The sequence below is a fragment of the Centrocercus urophasianus genome, unplaced genomic scaffold (assembly GCF_019232065.1).
Source record: "Centrocercus urophasianus isolate 14NV4802_14NV808 unplaced genomic scaffold, USGS_Curo_1.0 seq_11, whole genome shotgun sequence".
NCBI lineage: Eukaryota > Metazoa > Chordata > Aves > Galliformes > Phasianidae > Centrocercus > Centrocercus urophasianus.
Genome location: NW_024884253.1, coordinates 10,324,241 through 10,345,593, shown reverse-complemented (window position 1 = coordinate 10,345,593; position 21,353 = coordinate 10,324,241). Strand labels below are relative to the sequence as shown.

Here is a 21,353-nt window from a genome sequence, read left to right as displayed (position 1 = left end):
GACTACTGAGTCACGTCACTTACTCCAAATGTGTTATGCGTTATGTGTGTTTGCACATAACCAAACCAGGAGGCCAACACCAATGAAGGCAGATCTCTCCTCTATGAGGAAGAAGTCTGAAACATGGTGACCAAGATTCTCACACCGCATGGCTGAGGCCAGGCACCCTAAATCTGCAGCCTGCCCACATCCCTCAAGACAGAGAACAAGAGCTGTACACATTCAGTACCTTTTCTAAAAGGAACTAATAAAGCAACAGAGACTCGGAGTGTGTTGCCTGTGTTAAGATTCCAAAACCAGCATCCTACAAACCATATGTTACCACTTGTAAATACAAAAGCTTAGAAGAGTCAGCAACTAAAAAGTGTGCTTTAGAATAGGCAGTGGGTGGCTCAGGGGATGGTGTACCAATATTTCAGCAACAAATTTGATTATTCTACAAACAAAGTAAATCCCAGCTCTGAAAACACAACCTAAGCTGTAATAATTGCACTGGGTTCCCTTCCTTCCATGTAAATGTTGAGCCAAGCTGGGCCCTCTGCAAGCCCCATGGCACCCTGCAATTGCACAGATCTCAGCTGAGCAAACAATATGGTTTGCTGAACTGTAAACACAAAACTCAGTCCCTCTCAGATTGCTGCTGGATCTGAGATGGCACAAAGCCCAACACGTTACTGCACCTTCCTGTTTGCCCAAGTGAAGGTCTCCAACAAATTCTTTTTTCCAGCTACAGCCATTTCTGTTTGTGTAGGAAATAAAAGGTCACAAAATAGAAATGAGAACAGAATCAGAGCACTAACAGAACAAGAAAGCAAAGCTCACAAGTACAATTTTGCTAAGAATGTAGTTTGAAAAGGATACTGCTACCACAAAAAGTGCATGGTGCAATACCTGCCTCATTCCACTTACCCCATTAAACCTAAATCCAGAACTTCCTTTAAAACTCTATCTTGGTAGCATCCTTAAACTAAAACTCATTCTAGGAATGTACAAGAAAACAAGTGTGTTCAGCACACTATGCAGAAATCCAGAATTCTATTTAGTTACAAAATCCAGGCTGCATTCTGGGCTGGAAGAAACTTAGCAATAGCGATGTTCACCCCTTCCCTGAAGCTGACTGTAAAGCCAGTGTCGGCTGCTGGAATACAGCTCCTCACTGCTGGGGGTGGAGCGCACGAGGGCTGGAAGGCTTTGAAAGAGAATAGCTCTTGGATGGCACATCAGTTCAGGGCTGGGTACCTTGAGATGGGATCGTGTCCTCTGAACAGCACGGAGTTGTGGTCTGGGTGCTGTAACCACTGGAGCACTGCAGGGAATCCCGACTGCTCCTCTGGGTGTCGAGCTGCAGGCCTCTTGTCAGAGCGAGTGCCAGCTCCTCACAGGGCTCCATTTCCTCACCCTGCTGGTTGCACACAGAAAGGAGATTCATTACATACAGGTTTGGTCAGTCTTCACCAGTTTTTAGGCGTTCTTTCTCCCAAGCAAAGCTTGTCACCATCACAGTCCAAGAGGACTGTATCCAACCCTTCACTTGGGCTTAAGAACAGACACCTCTTTGGCTGCCATTGCCCTGCAAATGCTAACAGCCCAACAGCATATTCTTTCACGTCCACACAACTTCCACTGCCCGCATCACCGCCACACCAGCCCCACTTGTTGGACAAGTATTTGCCAAGATAAGGCATGTCAACAAAACCGGCACATCCATTTCCTCTGCACCAAAAAGCACATTCAAAATCAGAGCCTCACCCTTGTGGCAGCCGACACCGTCATGCTCCGAGGTCTCTGGGCCTCCTCGGCTGGGACAGATGGGCCGCCCTGAGCTCCGCCATTGAGATCCGGCTCGCGCTTCTCCTTCCGGCGCTGCAAAGTGTTCACCACTGGCTGATCGTACGGGCCTGGTTTGGCCCAGTCCTAGGGAAGCACGCTTGTTAGTGATAGCTTTCCTGCGTAACTGGGCTATAAGCACAAATATAACAGTGCAAAAGGGCAATTTTAAGCCTGCAGATGATGTATCAAACTGGATATGCCTTTCTGAACAAGGCCATACATTAATTGATCTTGATGATATTTAAATTTTTTCACTTACAAAACCTATTTCCTTTATTAAAGGAAACCTAAATTTCCTATTCTACCTAAGCTTTTTTCAATGAAGTTATTTAGTATTTTAACATTACTGCTTTCTCTAAATGAAATACCCCTGTGTGAAAGCCTGTATTTTCAGAAATTCAAGTGCAGAGGTCACAAGCACACAGCACAAAATATACATAAAGGTCCAATCAGCAATGCTAGATGTACACAAGTTCTGGTACATTCTTACATGTCTACAGTTTAAATTAGGCCTGAGCAGATTTTTGATACATCGGAGATTACTCTGAGCAATCTCTCAGTTTACTTAATGGCTGAATTCTGGTTCATAGTAATGAGCTGTACTGAAGGAAGACTGACAGTTTTATTAACGCATGAAGAACTGTGCTTTGCCTAGACAGCTGTGTCTTTGCTGTAAGCATTTTGCAGTAAAATGCACTGGCAAAGAGCTTCTAGCACAGACACAACCAATGACACAGAAGCCCTGCAATCACTGTGGCCAACTTATGTTTATGTCTCAGTCTCCAACTGCTGGAGAGATAAGTGAGGGGTCTGCAACAAGGCATCTCAATTTACACATAAGAAGGTCCCACAGTGCGTATGTAGCATCATGTAAGCATCCACAGGCATCGAGGACCTGTGCAGCACTATCAGCTGCATTCCAGCAGCATGAAACTTCAGGGCAACAGACAGGAGAGCTGGTTCCCCTCCTCCAGGGCACTGCTCCATAGGGAAGTGCCTGGCAGGGACAAGTCCATGCTCTGGCAGGGCAGAGACATCCGGATGTGGAGGGAGATCCTCACAGATCCAGCTATGGCAACCGATAGAAGTTGCTGCACTCTGACAGGTTCTGTGGTCTCACCCGAGACAACAGAACAAGCTGTGGGAGCTCTTTCAGCCTGCGGCAGCAAAGTTAAGGCAGCTGCAGTCACTGCTGGGCTCCACCTGATGCCAAGCAACTTCTGAACCCACTCCAGCTAGACCTACAAGAGCACGCTGCCTATGGCCTAGGGGGGGCCAAGGCCAGCAACTGCAGGGAGAGCACTGTGTTGTTCCACAAGTGATTTCACCACACAAGCTGGGTGCCAAGCCTGCACTTCTCTGCCCAACTGAGAGCTTTGAGGACACTCACCACACTCTATGCTTGCTGAATGGAGCCCAGAGTGCTTTCAACAATGCCAGATTTGTTCCAGCGCTAAACTGTTCCTTCTTACCTCACTGTTATCAGCCTTAATATGTTTTACTTAATGCGTTTTAGAAAGTGTCAGAACAGACAAGGTCATTCAGAAATATTCAGTACTGGATTTTAGCTGATTATCACCATGCAGAGCCCATTCAGAGCCATTTTCAACAGAGCAAATCAACAGTAATTACAGGGATTGAAAGGTAGCAACACCCGCTGTGCACACACTCAGTATGAGGAGGTGAGGACTGCCACAACAAAAGGAACACAAACCTTCCAGCTAGGGATCTTAGATGATGGCAACATGCCTGGCCCAATGGTGTAATAATGAACGTAGTCTGGAAGGAGGGCTGAGGGAGCCCGAGTCCACGCGCGGGAGACAGGCGGGAAATGAGGGAAAGGACCTGCACCAACTGAAGCTACGGATGGGTCACTTGATAAACTACAGTGATAAAACCCATTAGACAACTGGAAACGAAACAAATAAACAAACAAAAACAGAGAAATTAATATAAACAGAATGAATATGAAAATACACTGTGACTGACACTCTAGGGAGAAAACCGTATCTTAAAATAATTAAAAAAAAAAAAAAGAAAGATCTTAGCTTTGCCACAAATAAACAACAGAAAATTGATACAATGCTTGGTTCAGAACTGAGATTGCTTGAAAATTGTTACTTGGCATAACAAATTTCAGACACCAATCTAGCAGTCATTGTCTCCAGGCTAAGCAGCATTGCCTTCTGTCCGTGAAAGTGGCACACTGGGACAAGCTTTGGCAATTTAGTTAGTCTGCAGGCGTAAAAACAAAACATTTCCAATACTGAAGGTGTTTGCATTGGTGGCATTTAATCTATGTAGGCGGACAGAGAGGAAAAGCATACTGCCTTTGAAAATGACATGATCTGGCCGTGTGATGACATGGAAGGGGAAAAAAAGAAAAAACCCAACAGCAAGGATTTACCAGATGAGAATGGACACCATGCTCACTTCCTCCTCTGGTTGTGAGGGTAAACCCCATAATTTACTCCAAACACGTTCTGGCACAGAGTTTCGTATTTCTTTTTGTTTTCTTCAGAAACACACCCCAATTGCTTGGCATTACACATGCTATCTAATGGGAGAGAGTGGAGAAGCCACCAATGGTAAAACATGGCCAAGATGCCCTTTGTCAGGCAACCAGCTGGTTTGGGCAGCATTCCACAGTCTCCTTCAACAGAAAAGGTGGACACCGAGATTTTCTGAGAACGTTACTCTGCAAAATGTCCAATTTGCAGTGTCCCTCTAGCACTCCTTTTAAGGTGTCTCTGTGGTTCATTCAAAGAGATTGAATTTTAAGGGAGTGTGCAGTAGTTCCTATTCTCATCTTCCCGGAGAAGAATCCTGGCTGTGTCCCATGAACATTTTTTTTGTCCAAAAGTTGCTGGGTTTGGATAACAAGCTAGCAGGTTTGTATGTCTTTGAGATGAAGTTTTTCACCTTATCTGTGGAGGCCCAAGCCCCCATGGTGGAGCCTGAGCTGACTGAGGTGGGGGAACTGCACTCGCTCACTGACTGGCAGGTTTCAGAGGCTTCAGAAGAGGCAGAGCTGGACGAATTCTGCAGCGTAAAACAGCACCACAACGCAGGGAAAGGATACAGAAGCCGTCAAAAAGAAAAAAAAAATACAAACAAAAAAGAAAGACAAAAAGCACATAAACAAAGACACACAGAGGAGAAAGGGAAGGATGAGAGAAGCAGAGGGTTAGGGTTTAAATAAACAATTAGAAACTGCTCAAAACCATTGCTAGTGTTCAGGAAATCTACACCAAAACAAGCCAACTGCTTAGTGAGAGAACTTGCCACACTGCTTGAGAATGAGGGATCGGTCTCCAGCCCTCATTACATCTCAGCATCTCAATTCTGTTAGCTGTCTCAGAACAAGAAGCTGAATGGACCGATGGTCCAACCATGCAATTTACCAAGTCAACTGATTCATACGAAAAGCAGATTGTCAGTACTTGAAAGACAAAGTTTAGATTGAAAACATGGAGCAGCAAATGTCACATTCACAAGTTCTTAGATTTTCTGACCCGCAATAGTGCTTGTGAAAAGTTTGTCTGAGTTCAAATATTATAGAATAGAGAAAGAAGCAATACTCACCAGATTGGACGTTTCCAAAATCTGTATGCATGTGCCTCTGTGGGGAGTATGCATACACCCAGAGCACTGACTCAAGCTTTTCTGTCCAACAGTCAAAAGGAAGGTGCATGTACTTTGTTGAGTGCATAAATGGTGGCACGTGCTTGCCAGCTGCTTCCTCTTATCAGCAGAGATGGAAAATATCAGGGGCTTGGACAGAGAGGGAAGGAAAATGCAGGACACCGAATGTCCAATAAACAGCTCAAACACTCAGCTTCTTACAAGGAACTTCTCTGCCACTTTTCAGCGCATGCCCCTATGTGCATTCACTGCTGGAACTCCTCCACAAAAGCAGGTGATGCACCTACAGACAGGCCTCACTCCAAGATGAACAAGCTTGTGGAACGTTTTACTAACTGCAATCGGCATCACCATCAGTAGGGATGTGCATACAGGTCCAAGGGTGCATTCAGAACCAAGGGCTCTGAAATGGTCAAGGACATCAGAAGAAAGATCAGCACAGCCCTGAGCTCTGTTCACTGCCAGGAAATGCAACACTGGCAACAATAATTCATCCCTTTGTAGTCCAAGACCTGTGAAGAAAACCTATCTAAGGATATCACCAACATTTTGTCACACCTGAGAGAATGGCAAGGAATCCAGAAACGTGTTCTTGTATACAGGATTGTGTAGCAGCACCTCAGTTTTCAACAAAGAACATTTTGAACAGGGAGGGAAATCTCGACTGAAATAGAACCTAGGAAGAGAGCTTGGAGTGAGCCTGCAATAATATGGTACCTGAATGAGTGGCACTGTAGAACAATCACCAGTGCTGACAGCCAGAAATTGGCTCTATGCTCACTAGAACCTACATATAAAGAATGTATGTATTGCTAACTGCCTACATAAAAGGAGATGCCAATCTCCCAAGACAGAACACTGCTGTTGTAAGGGTTTCGGAGAAGACTACCAGGGCTGTTGAAAAGCATCCTGGAATTTTTAGTGAACTGCGGATTTAAGTAAGAGCTGTAAAAGTTTGCAAAAGCTGCTAAAAAAAAAAGACAAAAAGAAAGCATGTAACGTAGAGGATTATGTTTTACACATAATGCACACCCTACCTTGTGCTGGCATCAGATCAGATCTGCATGCATTGTGGCAAGTGTATGTATGTACCTGTGGGCTCAGCAAACAGGCTGATACTCAAAGGGTGGTACGATGCCCTTTCAGCTCAAAACTTTACCTCAGACAGTTGAGATGAATATGAGATCAGAAGAACCATGAGTGTTTATGGCTCATAAGGAGGAAAGTGAAAAGTATGCCATGGGGTACTCGATACGCAGTGGTTCAACTCTGCGTAACCTGCTACTTTCTTGATTGAAAGCAACATCTTTTATAGGAGAAATATTTCTGAAAATAAGAACATTAACAAGCATGAGTTGCAGATGACTTCACCTTCAAACGTAACTATGGTGCATTAGATGGAGATAGCCTATTTTTAATGTTCTTAAAATCAGTTTTTAAAGTAAACCTCCAAGTTCTGCCTGCCCAAGTCCTGGACTGCTCAGCAAAAGAAGCTGATTGAGATCGCTCACCATGAGAACACCTATACCACCAGTGTCAGATTGGGGGCAGGAAAAAATAAACCTGAGAACAGTATTTCAGAGAGCATCTTCTGGAACCTCATGCTTATGACCCAAAAGAACTGTTGGAAGACTGTTTTGGGTCTGCGTACGCTGCACATGACAGGATGGACAGGAAAGGATGTGAGTTCCACATGCTGCGTTGTTGGTTTCTCCGTATGACCCACTGAAGGGAGAATTTGAAGTTTACACACAATACAGTATTCTTATTCACAAGCCAGAAGTTTAAGGAGATTGTGTCAAAAAATGATAGTGATAAAAATGGATCATAAATGCGGTTTGCAGAGCAATGGAGTTCCTGTAGTCAGCAGACGGAAAAAGATTAAAAATACAAGTCCTGAAGATGCAAAGTTTTGTTCAACTTATGTGATGTGTGGCAGAAATGATTGGAAATGGTGAACTTTCGAACTGAAGTGATTCCAAGGTGAAAGAAAGGCTCTCACACCAAACCCAGTGTGGTCATTCAAATGGCAAAGGATGAGCCAAAACATGATGGGGTAAACACCCTGATAGTTGAAGGAAATGCAAGATGTGGTGGTAGGGAAACTGGATCTCTTCATCTTGAGAAATTCCCAACATAGAACAGGAAGCCTCATGTCTTGCTAAAAAAGGATTCAGTCAGCGAGAAATTGATGGGGATGGAAGAATACTGAGCTCCTGGGGGAAAAGCATAGAGAAAAAGAGCGGGTGCAGGCAAAATGCTGCCTGGATCAGACTGCAGAAACAGTCCTGATTGGCTGAGAGGATCTGACTGTGGAAGCACAGACCACCCTTCATTCCTTAGCAGAAAGTATATGAGTGGCTGAGAACAGAAACTGCACGGTTACTGCTTGGGCAAAAGGTCTCCAAACTTGAGTGCTTGCTGCAGATGCACACACACAGGCAACATGGGGCTGAGCAGTTCTGCTTCACATACCCTGGAGTGAGCAATGCGACTCTGGCTTTTTTCAGTTCATTTTAGTTTATCCCTTTTAAAAATGATTGCTTAATTTGAACGGTTTTTAAAATTAGTTCTTTCATTTTAGCTACTTTAATCCCGGGAGGTTATTTTTTTTCCCACAGCTGTGATAATGGTGGTTCTGCTCAGCTCCTAGATCACCTCTTCTGAGAAAACTGCATGTTTTCTGATGTGTCCCTGATGTTAACTGTACCAGCAGAAAGTTAAAACTGCTCTGCACAGCAACAAGCAATCCCTCAGATGTACGTTCTGTATGTGCAGCATGGTATTTGGTCTCTCACATACTCTTCCAAGTTCTTGGATTATCTGTTTCCTTTGTTTGCTATGCTCTCCATCCAAACACAGCATTGCTTTCTTAACCCTTCCCTTCCTCCTGTACTAGACTGCTCCTGGGCAAGAGTTTCCCAGGAGACCAAACTCTAATGAAGAGCCTGGCCCGATGTCCCTCTGCAATCAGCAAAAGACACATCAGTAACGTTTCTGAAAGCTAAGCACGGGGACTCAAGGTCACCTCCTCAGCCTGTCTCATCTCCAGAAGCGAGGCACTACTCACTTCTTCTTTCTAGCTAGGGACAAACCCTTGAGAAACTTAATTTTGAAAAATGATGTTTAGGAAAAGCAAGTGCCTGGTGAAACTGATAGATGCATTTATTTCTATAACATTTTTTTATGGCTCAATCTAGGAACATATGGTAATTTACATGGACAACTGAATAGCTGCAACGGTATATTTTCCCTATTCCACCCTCAAGCTATTTCAAGCAATGAAATTTCCTCAAAAGTAGAATCTTCTTAGCTTTCACGCGGAAGCAAATTCACCTCTGGTTTCCCTCTACCTTACTGTTAAAGGGAAAATGATTTCCAGAATATTCCAGCAAGAAAGAGTCAGTTCTCTGCTGTCTGACTAGATGAACAGTTTGTTGCTTTTCTCCCCTCCTCTTTAATACACTTCTTTCTCTCCCCTCGCTTTCACTTGTCAAGTCATTAGCAGCCTCTAAAATCCAGCTCTATAATCACTTTCTATCTGATGAAAATCACCGTGTGTGCTCACTGCAAGCCCAGCCTTGTACTGTCATCTCCTTAACAGAGACTTAATGGCACCATCAGCGTGCCACCTCATCTCAGATCCTCAGCTTGAGTACTGCACAGGGCACAAGTGGTCAAACAGCACCAACCACACTGGACTTTCATTTATACTCTCTGCTCCCAGCAGAAGATCTTCCAAGGGCTTTACATGGTTTCAGTACATGCAAAGGGCAACGCTGACCAAGGCTGACCTCACATCTGGCATTTAGAGAAACCTTTCACCTGCAGAAAGAGATCTGCAATGCTTTTCATCCAGCTGCACTTGCTTGATAAAGCATTTTGGAAGAGCCCCTTCTAAATGCACAGCTATCTGTTAGAGGCTAACCCTTTCACTTCCAGTGATGTCAAGAATAATGCTGCAGAGAATATTGGGGAATACTGCATACTCAATTAAAAAGAATAATCATTCCTTTTCTTTCTTTCTGCGCAGAGTATGATGTAAAGACTGTAAAGACCAGTCAGCAATTGTAGGCCTGTTCATTTTGACAGTCATCTCTCCTCTGGCACAGCCTGCGTCTTGCTCAAATCCCTGCTTATTTCTTCTTTCAGATTTAATAATTTATCTGTTATTTTGAATGGACTCAGATTAATTTTCAGTATAGGTGAGAGCATAAAAGCTTCATGTAGATCACACAGTCCCATTCCCGTAATTCAGGGATTTTATGTGGCTCCTTTTTACTGTCTTTTAAAATCCATTATTAAAAAAAAATGGGTCTTGTTGTCCTAAAAACTACTGCTGCTAGCAGATGCCACAGCATGTAGCTAGCAAGCATCAGCAAAGTGTCCACCTGCACAAGATAAATGGCTCTTAATTTCCTTCGTTGATCCCAAAGCTTGCTTTTCTGCTTCCTCAGTGTCACTACCAGAAACAATGACATCAGTGTTTCAGAAACAGCTGGCAGCCGCCACCACTGCTCCTCCCACCCACCACCCAGCCTCAAAGCACAACCCCAAAAGGAAGTTCTGTCAGTTGGTTAGAGACACACAACACGAAATAACGCTGTAAACTGAACAGCTTCTCAGTAAGCTCACGATCACAATTATCTGTCAGCACAACACACACATTTTACTTAGTGCTGAACATACAAAGCGAGACACTTAAGCAGAGATGAAGCGGCCAGGCAATGATCTGTTACCTTTTCCTCTGCGTAAAGGTATACAGAACTAGAGACACACAGAGCACATATCTATTTGTTATACCAACACACTACACTTGTCAAGTCAACGCCACACTGCTGCAGCCTTCTACAGCTCACGAATAGCTCAAGTGATGCTTGGATCAGTTTGCAACTTTATGGATAGTTTCTAAAATGAAGTGAAAGCGTATGAACTTAGCTGGTGTAGATCAGCGTGACTCCATCGACTTTCAGGATGTTCTGCCAGCTGATACCGGCCTAAGTTCTCTCCCTTGTTTAACAGGGGAACTTGCAAAGAGAGGTGTTGGGTTTTTTCCATGCTAAGGGCAATTGCAAAGTTACATCCTCATCAGCAAACACAGCACCATCATGTAGATTACCACCCTTTTATGCAGGTGCAGTGGATACTATGAAAATCAGAGATGATGCTAGCATGTATAACCGATGTATGTATCTTAAAAGTCAACTTCCTTACCTTGTTACTATTCCAGTTTACTTTATTATTGCTCATTTACTTTTTTGCATTTCACTTAGGTTAGCCATAGCCAATCTAAACAAAACATTCATTTTATTAGTGTGCACAAAGTTCTTCAGGTTGTCATCTATAAAAACAATGCTGATGTGTCCAGACTGCGGACAGCTGTAGATGTATGCATTTGAAAACAAAGCATTTTTATTAAATGAAAGAGTTAAGTATATAGAAGGGAAAATGCTGAGCTTCTCTCAAGAATATGCCCCAGGCCTACATGAAGCAGTGCTGTTGTTGATGATACCCTAAAAATTTCACTGGGAGAGCTACATGCTAAATGTAAGCCTATCCACAGAAAGGGATGTCATCAAAAATGACAAAACTAAAGCCTCCTATGATGTCGAGTATTCCAGGCCCTTTGTAGGGGCCCATCTGGTGGGAATAAAAACAGTATCCTTGTTGTCAAAGCCACCACTGCACTGATACAATGGCTGTCAGAAGGCTGTTCTGGCACTAATGTTTGTCCATTAAAAAATAAACAGCCATCAGATACTAACAAGTTGCAATCGGCATAGGATATTAATTGGTAACCTCAGTGGGTAAAATGAGTATTTACTCCTTCCTGCAGAGGGATTTCTTATTCTTTCTCCTCTGTACCCATCTGAAAGTTAGGCATCCAGGCTCCCTTCAGGGCCAGAGCAAAAACCACATCCCCTGAGAGCGACTCATCCCCTTCTTCACTGCCAGCTGCAACAGCAGTACATATCACTCACAGAGGCCCAACTTTTAGATGGATGAAGTGCAGTCAGACAAATCCTCAGGGATTAATCTGACTTCAAGGTACCCCAAAATTACATCATATCCTTTTGTGAAAGGTGAGCCAAGCAACGGAGTCCAGCTCACAGTCAGTTTTTTTTGTTGTTCTCATGCTTGCACGTACCTGGTTAGGTGCTTCTGGTGGCATAGGGGATGGCGATTTGGACTGGAAAGCATCCTGGGACATGAATCCAGAATCATGGGAGGACACACTGGACAGCCTCATGGGTGCCTGCTGAGGCAGATTGGAGCTGCGATAGCGATAGTGTGAACTAGGTGAGTGCGAGTGCGAGCCACTGGACCGGGAATCACTACTGTTAACGCTGTTCAGACTGCTGTGAGAGACAAAAGGAACAGAGAAAGGAAAGGGGAGAGGAAAAGACACAAGGGTGGGGTGGGGAGAGACCCGTATACAGTACAATTAACATTCCACATGTCTCTAGCAACAGGCAGCATAAACCGGAAAAGAAAAAATGTTGACAAAATAAATTTAAATATAAATATATATACATATGCACATATATATCAGTAAAGAACCATAAGCAGCTGCAGTATCCCTTGTGACCAGAGAGAAAATGGCATTTTACCTGGAATTTCACTTAAATAACATTCTGTAACCACTAGCAGTTCAAGTTAGGTTATGGATGAAGGGGTGTTACACGCCTTCTGGCCTTTACACTTATGAGCAAACAAGCTTGCTGACAGCTCTCTTCTACTGCACCACAGACCAAATTTTCAGAGAAATCTGTAGCAGAGGGTCCAAAGGCATCATGGTTCATCTACAAGTCTGCATCCTGACATGCAGTTTTTGGGTCAGCCAGCATATGAGATTTTTGACAGCATTACCAAAACCCCATATTCAGAGTGTCTGAGACAAGTTTCTCTCACATGAATGCTTTCTATTGGGAATAAAAGCAGGTGATAGTTTATTCAGTGAAGTCCTGTCTCCAGATATGCAGCTTTAAAAAAGACCATCAAAGAATTAATAATCCAAATTAATATCCATTAAAAATAAGACACCAAAAAACCATTTCAACCAAGAAGATTGATTTTCAGTCTTCAGTACTCATGAAGAACAGCAGTGTCAATCAGAACAGCCAGTCAAAACATGGGAGCAGCTGAAGTTTCTTTCTGGGGTGGCTAAGCAGGACTAGCAGGATGCATCACTCTGAAGGCATTTTCCTATCGTCACTGACAGGCATCCACTGCCTAGCTAAGGAGATGGCTCTGAACTATACATGGGCCAGCACTGCATTGCACCTGACCATAAATCCCACATACACATAAGATGGACAAGTCAGCCAGCAGCACAGGAAGAGGAGCTCTGCTGTATTTTATCCATACACAGTAGTGCCTATGTAGGTTTTACCGCATAAAATTAGGTTGATTAGGAACAGATGATGGATTTTCAGCCATTTTCTTTTATAGCTTCAGGATATTGCATCTATAAGCCTGTGCTCATTGCTTTAAATATGCGTGTTTTCATATATATAAAAGTATTGAAGGATTTTTTTATATATATCTGCATGCAGAGACAAGTAGATACATAAAAGAAGTCGTGTTCACTTGCTCTGACATGCTATAGGTAACTTTGCTCATACGCAGGGAACCTGTAGTACATTATTCATAAAGCAAACTAAAAGGTAATCATTTGAGAGCAGCTACAAAGGTGTTGGAGCAGAATACACAATAGGATGTCTTCCTTTTCAGTAAAAGGAAAGAGTAAATGTAGACGCTGGGTACAGGGGCAGCATGCTAATAAACTGTTTCATGACAGAAAACAGTTTTACAGAGAAAGCATAGACAGAACCCAGTGTTTCAACATATTTCAGGACAGTATTAGACAGCATTAAACAGTTAAAAAAAAAAAAAAACTTGTATCAAAAAAGCATTCCCCTCTACCAGACTGACAGCGTAATTGCCAAGAATGTTTTTCCTTTTTTAAACAGTTAACTTAGTGATTAGTAAGAGCTACTTAGAATAATCTAAAAAGTCATTATATGAAAAACAGAAAAGGAAATTATAAACGAACAATCTCAGAGCTTAAATTAGTACAGTCTGCTCTTTGATCTGAAATGGCTTCAAGAGAACTGAATCAAAAGCATCGTCAAGTTGTCTTGAGCTTGAAAGTTGTTCAGTGATGCCCATCCTTTTTAGTATTCCCAGTCACATACTTACATGGATAAAGACCATAAGGGATTTATTTCATTAAGAGTTGTTGTTTTAAGTATGAATACAAATCTACACCACAGTCTGAACCTGCATCTCTTTGCCCCCAAACAGGTTAAAATTTAATATTACCAGTCTACTTACCTGCAAACACTAGATTTTCTGGACATGGTGGTACTGGGAGAGGATGGAGGAGTCTGGTAAGACCAACTGTAATCAGAACCTTTCAAATCTAAAATTACCTGATGAAAGATAATCAACAGCATCAAAGACACGGAAATCTTTCTTCCTCTGTTAGCAGAAACCACTTGCTGTTCACACAACATTTGTCCTCACTGCAAGATTTCAGTACCAACTGACACATTTTTTTCTGCTAGAATTACACTGTGCATGTTACAGTTCCCACAGAGGACAGCCAACTCTCTGGGTTTCCAGAAACTACAGTTCTTTAACACTAGAACTGCTATCACAAAAAGAGATTTCAGAAAGTGAGCAGAAAACATCTTCAAAAAGTAAACTGGAGTTTCATTTTATCCATATCTCAGACTACTGGTTTTCTTCTTCTCTTAAAAAAACACCTGCAACAGCTTTAGCATTGAAAAACTCACATTAAAAAAAATTTGAAGATCCAATATCCGCTGGCAACAGAGCTTCCATCCTTTATACTTTCAGGTCAATGATAAGGCATGACAAGAAAACTGAGTTCAGCAGGGCTGACTTAAAGGATCCTTTTTGGAGTCATTTAACTGCACACATTTTTCTACGCATTTTAATGTCAGCATGTAGTAATGTTCAATTGTTAGGCTCCATCAAGATATATAATCTCAGCAATCTTGTAATCACACATAGGCAGGGATGTGGCAGGGTGAGGAGGTATCACCCATTCAATACCCTCAGCAGAAAACAGGCATTTTCATTCATTTTCATAGATTTTTGCTAAGTACCATTTCACACTGGTCTTCCCAAATAGTTCAGGAGCACCTGGCTGGTACTTTAACTCCAATTTTTTAAAAGTTACTTAATGTTAAAAACTGCACTGCTGCAGAGAAGAATCTACGCAGTGTAATGTAAAGCCACTCAGTGCTAGCAGTCAGTATTTCTCACAACACACAAAGAACTTACAAGCTAAAAATAAAAACATCTTCCACACTAACCTGTTCACTTGAAGATGGCAACTTGTGCGGATCCATGGTGAGACTTTTCAAGTCATCGGATATGGTCTGTAAATGGGTTATTTCTCCCAGCATTGATATTTCTTCTTCCTGAAAGGACAAAAGAAGAAGTCTAATCACAGCCTCGGTTTTAAAAATTGGACCCACAACATAATGTACTTCTGTTTTCCAACGACCGCAGGAATGCCCACTGGAGCTGCTTCTTCCTTATTGATTAAGCAATCACTGCTTATGAAAGAGAGCTGGAAACATTCATTTAGAGTTCTATGATTTAGACTGGATATGAAGTTCCTCACAGTAATGATGGTGAGGCACTGGCACAAGTCGCCCAGAGATGTGGAGGACGGCCCTGTCCTCGGAGACATTCAAGACCAGGCTGGCTGGGGCTCTGAGCAACCTGCTCTAGCTGTAGGCATTTCTGTTCACTGCAGGGGAGTCAGACCGATGGCCCTTAATGATCCCTCCCAACTCTAATGATTGTATGACTCTTTTAAGATTGCTCTATGTTATGAGGCCCAGAAATCCTCTCATCAGTGAGATGATATCTCAGCCTTCTTTTTGGGACAATTCCAGAAAAAGAATGCCATTTTTGTGACATCTGTATTAACTTCTACTCTTCTCTGTATGCTCACTAATGGACCTTCAACTTCAAACTTGAAAATAGGAGCTAAACTCATACTTCTGCTAGCTTTTGGAAACTTTAAGATTAGGGCAATATACAGGTGTGGATCATTAGCACATCTATGACTCAGCCTAGCTCAAGATATATCAACAGCTAGTTCAGAATATTCCAGCACCACAAATTACCACAGTATTGCTGTTGCTACTCTGGTGGTTAGACCTGGGCCCTCAGCCTGCAACTGATCTCCACCAGTTCAGGTATGTTTCCACCTCTCTCATCATGACTTTTTGTTGAGACAGATACTCTCTGTAAACAAACACTAGGAACAAAATTTTCCTAATACACTGAAGGCCGTTCAGAAATGCATCAAGCTTGCAGAAAGCCACAAACGATTCATCGCTGGGCTTCAGACAACCTGAGATTAGGAAAATACATTGAAGCCCTTTCAGTGAACTGAAAAAACACAGGAGGAAAACAGCTGCCAGAAAAGTGCATGAAAGCAGGCTGCAATCTGTCAGATAACATCACTGTAAGCACAGGGGAAGTCTTAAAACATTTATCAGAGCTAGTACTGGAGTGGGAATAAGGAAGGTTTATATTAAAATGTGATGATGAGAACAAAAGCAGCGGAAAAAACTGTTCATTGTCAATGTCTCAAATTCATCTGCAGAAGGAACTCAAGCTCTGCTAAGCATTACCACCGACTATATCCCCACTAGTCTTCTTAGAGGCAACCTTCAGTTGCTGAATTACTCTATGTGCTTACAATTAAGTGCCCAACTCCCACCATTTGCCAGCTAGAGATGCAGACTGAACTTTATCTTTCTAGAGGTTATTGGACACATCCCATTTGTGCACTGTACCAACTTTAAATGGAGAGCTCTTACTATCACAGGCCGCAGCATCGAGATGAAAGTACAGAATCGACCACGCTCCTCGATGAGAGCTTTTCTGACAGCTTGCTTCTCAGTTTCTTCAAGCAGCAGGTACTTATCATTGACATCCTGCAGAGCACTGTCCAACTGGGGCTGAATGTCACCCCGTCCTGTATGCAGGAAACAATCAAGAACATGTTTTGTCATAACTGTGGATCTACACAGAAGAATAACTTACTTTCAGCCAGCACTGCTGCCAGATTGTGCTTTTGCAATTCAAGTCTCAACCAGCATTTTCCCTTAAATCAAATTAGTCAGGTTTCTTCCTCAATTATTTCATCGCATCTTTTTCCCTTTTGCATAGACTAGAAACCCATCTTAATTCAAGAGGTTTCAATAAGCCAAAGGTACCATTTCATGTAAGGACTTTCTCAAAGTGTTAGCTGAAGAAACCCTTCATAACTTCCTTGCTGAAAATCAACGTCTTACCAATTAGGATGGTATTAATTACCAACCTTAGGTATATTTCCCTTCCTTCCTACTTTTCTGCTTCTCAAGGTCTTAATGACAGTTTGTGGAGCCATTAAATGAGTGAATATATCTTCTAGATGAGATTTTAGAAACATGCCACTGATCACTGGATTCAAGTATTTTACACAAGCAACTGATAGAACAGCTTTCTTTATGCTAAATCCAGACCCTAAAAACTACCAACGTATCGAACGCACTGATGTTCAGTAACATCTGTGTTTGCCTATGAAAAAAATAATCATCTGATGTTTCACAATCAAAAAAGTTCCACTATTTTTACTACAGTCAACTAAAACCTTCTCAGACAGGTGAGCACCTTTTTCTGCATCAACCCCTTGCTCTGCAGCATGCCAAGAATTCATTCCACTAGTAAGGAAGAGCTGCTGCTCAGCCACTGTATCACTGTGCTAACACAGCTCTAGTCACAAGACCTTTTCATGCAGCTTATACCTCTGAATATTTTAAAGAACCTCAGTTGTGCAAACCTGCCTCAAACCTCCTACAACTAACAACACAAATTAACTATGCCAGGCACATTTCCATTTCACTGCTACTAAATACTGGGAGAACGACATTTAAAATGGTGAGTTGCAGCTACCCACAATCAACTCTAATGGACAATAACTGTTGTGCACGGACGATTTAGAACTATAAGCACAGAGAAGTCTCTTAATGTGTGCAGTACACAGTGTAGATGATTCACAGTGAGGGTTACAAAGGAAAACCTTTGCCTTATCATCATATGTATTGATGCAATATTCCAGAGAGAGATGAAGTCATCAGCTCCTTAGCACTGCCATGCAGACAGAGCAGCAAGAAAGACAGCAGGAATGGAAGCAAAGAGAGTCGTGCTGCATTAGAGGCATTACAGACTGGACACATCCAAGTTTCCTCTGTTCCAAGCTAGACATAGCCTAGATAACCACTCACAGAGCTCCTGAAACATGTCTTCAAAGAACTGTGCACAGAGCAATGACAGCACAGCCACCACCACAGCCACCGGGTACCAAAGTGCCAGAGTGAACACCCAGTGTCCAGCCCTCTAGATCTCCCTGACTGGTGCAGTGGGGTCATAAAATCAGTGGGAAGTAAGTAACTTTAAAAATAACATACTCTGACATTATGGTTACCTGCTTCTCATCTCAAAATTGACATATGTCAGAAACAATTTGGAAAAGAATTGAGTAGGTCTCTTAAAATCCTGGGCCTTCTCACCTGTCATCCTTAGGAAACAAATGGGGCCCTTCTGACTGAAGACTATTTTGCACATTTCAGGCCCTTTCTCATACTCTTCCATGCAACCAGATGCAATGACTGTACTTCTCTGGAGCTGTTCTTTCAAACTCCTTATGAAAATCAGATCTACATTCATGCTCATAACCTTACTTTGAGAGCTGCCTACAAGTAACAACAGGTGAAGTAAGTTCATTTCTTCTAAACCTACTGCTGGTCCACTTGTGTGAATGCACTCAATGAAAAACACGTTGGTTGCTAACTAAACCAATGCACTCATTAGCCCAGCTCTGCAGAATTGCTGTACAGGTTCAGCTGTTTCACCAGATCATCATGCACTCAACACTGGAAACTCTGTTAAATGCATCTGACTGCCCTGGTGAGAATACACACATTCAGGAAGCAACTAGATGCCATCGACAAAATGGGCTCAATTAGAGTGAATCTGGATAACCTACTTGGACCTCCCAGAGCCATGTCCTGGCACAGTGCAACAGAGCACCCAAAACACAGGGCAAAAATAAACCTCATTTACACCTTTGCAACCTACTGAATTCAACACTGCTATTAGAATAATGATCAAGCTGTGCACTACTACAGTGTGTGTATATGTACCTATGTATGTACGTTTATATGTATATAAAGTAGCTTTACAGCATCCTCTATAGCCCTGTGAAGTTTCTTGTTTATTCCTGCACACGAGTCAGGAAGCTGATGGACATAGCACCTCCTCCCAGGTACTTTTAGGGAGAGCTCTCGGCACCTGCATAGTCAGTGTGAACACTGTGGGGCGTGTGAGGCTGTGGGGTATAATTCAGAGCAGGAAACAAGCTTAGGTGAATCACTGGGATGAGGCCCTGAAGTCAGATGTTTACGTGGCATCAACACATCTCTTTCTTGATGTATCCAAGCAATTATTTTTTAGGTACAGAAAAGCTTTATTAACGTCCTTTGAAAGCTCCATAATGCAGTCATCAATCTAGCAAGCCTTTAGAAATCAGACATAACTCTTCCCACTCTCTGCATCTCCAGCTGCCTGCCACAGCACTCAGGCAGCTCAGGAATTTGAGGGACGACATCTCTGCCCAATGCAATCACTTTCCTTGCTAAGCAGCCTAGATCAGAGTCCCTCGACAGCACAACTACACCTCGAGGACACCCACCAAGGATGTAAGCATCAGCAGCTCTCTGCCCCTCTGCCACCTCAGCTCTCCTTAAGTCTGACTCCACCACTCATCTCAGAAGGGAACATGGAGCACTGGAAGACAATGCGCTTTTTCCCCGCTGAATTATGAGCAGAAGGTCATCTGACCATGGTGTCTGCGACAACCAATGGCACTATTTCTGCCTGTGGACATGAGGCACACATTCACAAGTTACACCAGCAATCAATTATTCTCTCTATCCCACATTCAATGGGCTTTAGGTTACCCATTTGGAAATGTTCCCAAACCAATATAACTACCATAATGACAGAAAACAGTTCCAGAGCACTATCATCACTCAGCAGCAGGAAAGGTGCTCCTGAAATGAGGTGGATGACCTCCTGGAGACAGGTTGGAATGACTCACCGAAACCAATCAGCATTAGAAATGGTCAAAACACCAAGTGTAGTGACAGGTCTGATCTGCAGTCAGCTAGAAATGAGTATGATGGCAGAGGGCAAAAGACACCCACATGCATTCAGGGTAATGAGTCAACAGTCTGAAAAGGGAGGAGAAATTCATATCCCCCCTCTCTCAAATGGGAGTTGTAGAGAGGAACGGAAATGCGGGATCAGAAGTTGTAAACTGACTTCCATCACGCCAGGAAGGAAAGCACTGTGATTCATGGCTTGACATGGGTAACAGCCACTGAGCTGCAAAGAGTGAACTGCTTCTTGTCATTATTAACAGGATCCACCACTGCTCCAAGGGCAGTCTTAACATGTTACCGTCAGAGCAGCTGCTTCACATCACTAGCACAATGTGCAAGAGCTGTAAAGGAGTGACATACTTTAAAAGACCAGTTTTAGTGACCTGTGCAAATCACTGCTAAAGGCCTCATGCACCTTCTCAACCCTTGTTTGAAAAGAACTTCAGTAAAAAGTATTAGGCAGAAGAAAAAAAGCTAAAGCTGATTTTCAACTCTATTTCATGCTTACACTTTTTAAGAGAACTTAAATTAGCAAAACTGTCAGCAACAACAAAGGAAAACAATGTTGTTTTTTTTTTTAATGCTCTAAGAGCAAATGTGAATGCTAACGCTGCTACAGATGGAGTAGATAATACAGTAAATACTGGTACAATTACTGTTTTCTATATTCTCACTTAAAAGACCGCTCCCTCTCACATTTTCCAGGTGTCTGCAGAGCACTTGAATATTCAGAATAGACCTTTTGCAGAATTTACACTACACCACACAATGCTGGGTGCACCTGTACCAGTGCAAAGCAGAAAGGTCTCAAATCATTCATGGGAGCATACCTGCTTCACCTGCCAGGCACAACAACCCTCTAAGCCCTGCACAGTAAGCCTTACATGTACACTAATGTACACTAACTTGGATCTAGACTGCAAGCATAAGAATTCTGCATCCTTAAGAAGAAAGGTGGAAAACCTCACTGCTGCAGTTAGATCCAAGTCTCTCTGGTGGCTACTGGAGTTCCCAACGAGCTGCTAATGTTCAAAAGTGTTAAGCTGCACCTTTAAAGAGAAGTTCCAAGTTACCAAAAGAAACTTGCAGGCTGAATCACAAACCAGGGAAAACACAACGTGCGGTTTCAAGGGAGAGTGCAAGCAGCAGGCAGCAGTGCCCAGCTCCAGAAGCCCATGGAGTCATCCCAGTTTGAGTCTCTGGATCAAATCAAGCCAGGCTTCTCCAAGGGTGGTGTTAAATATCTACATCATTATGCCTTCAAGTGGAGGAATGACTTTCATCTCCCAGATTCAGAAGCACCAAGTTTCATTTGCAAGAGAATCTCAAGGCAACCACATTAAATTTGCAATACAAAAACTGAAACAGCACTCCAACATAAACGGATTTGAGACGTGATCAAGCAGCAGAGGAGGAAACAATTGTGAGGTTGATTTCCACCCCTTCCCTAGCATGAAGTTTTATGCTATTTCTTATCTACCAGTTAAGAAAGGTGCATGCGATTTTTGGGAAAAATAGGGGACTTGGATCACAGGTTTAAAAAAAAACAAACAACAGTAAGGACTTAAAGCTCTAGACTTTAAAAGTCATATTAGCAATAAGATACTCAATTATTTG

General features: G+C 42.7%; 1 protein-coding gene across 10 annotated transcripts in view; it reads right to left on the bottom strand.

The window, feature by feature from the left end:
- Nucleotides 1–21,353, bottom strand: part of MTSS1 (MTSS I-BAR domain containing 1) — a 117,123-nt gene that overhangs the window by 2,998 nt on the left and 92,772 nt on the right. For 3 of the 10 annotated variants that reach the window (XM_042836314.1, XM_042836250.1, XM_042836277.1), the window contains 8 exons: nt 16,350–16,507; nt 14,823–14,930; nt 13,813–13,910; nt 11,624–11,834; nt 4,753–4,872; nt 3,545–3,739; nt 1,750–1,914; nt 1,240–1,402 (listed from right to left, as the gene is read on the bottom strand). In XM_042836314.1, the coding sequence (XP_042692248.1) occupies nt 1,240–1,402; nt 1,750–1,914; nt 3,545–3,739; nt 4,753–4,872; nt 11,624–11,834; nt 13,813–13,910; nt 14,823–14,930; nt 16,350–16,507 (1,218 nt within the window). The remainder of the gene's footprint in view (nt 1–1,239; nt 1,403–1,749; nt 1,915–3,544; nt 3,740–4,752; nt 4,873–11,623; nt 11,835–13,812; nt 13,911–14,822; nt 14,931–16,349; nt 16,508–21,353) is intronic. The other 7 variants (XM_042836260.1, XM_042836285.1, XM_042836292.1 and 4 more) reach the window with 5 other exon arrangements.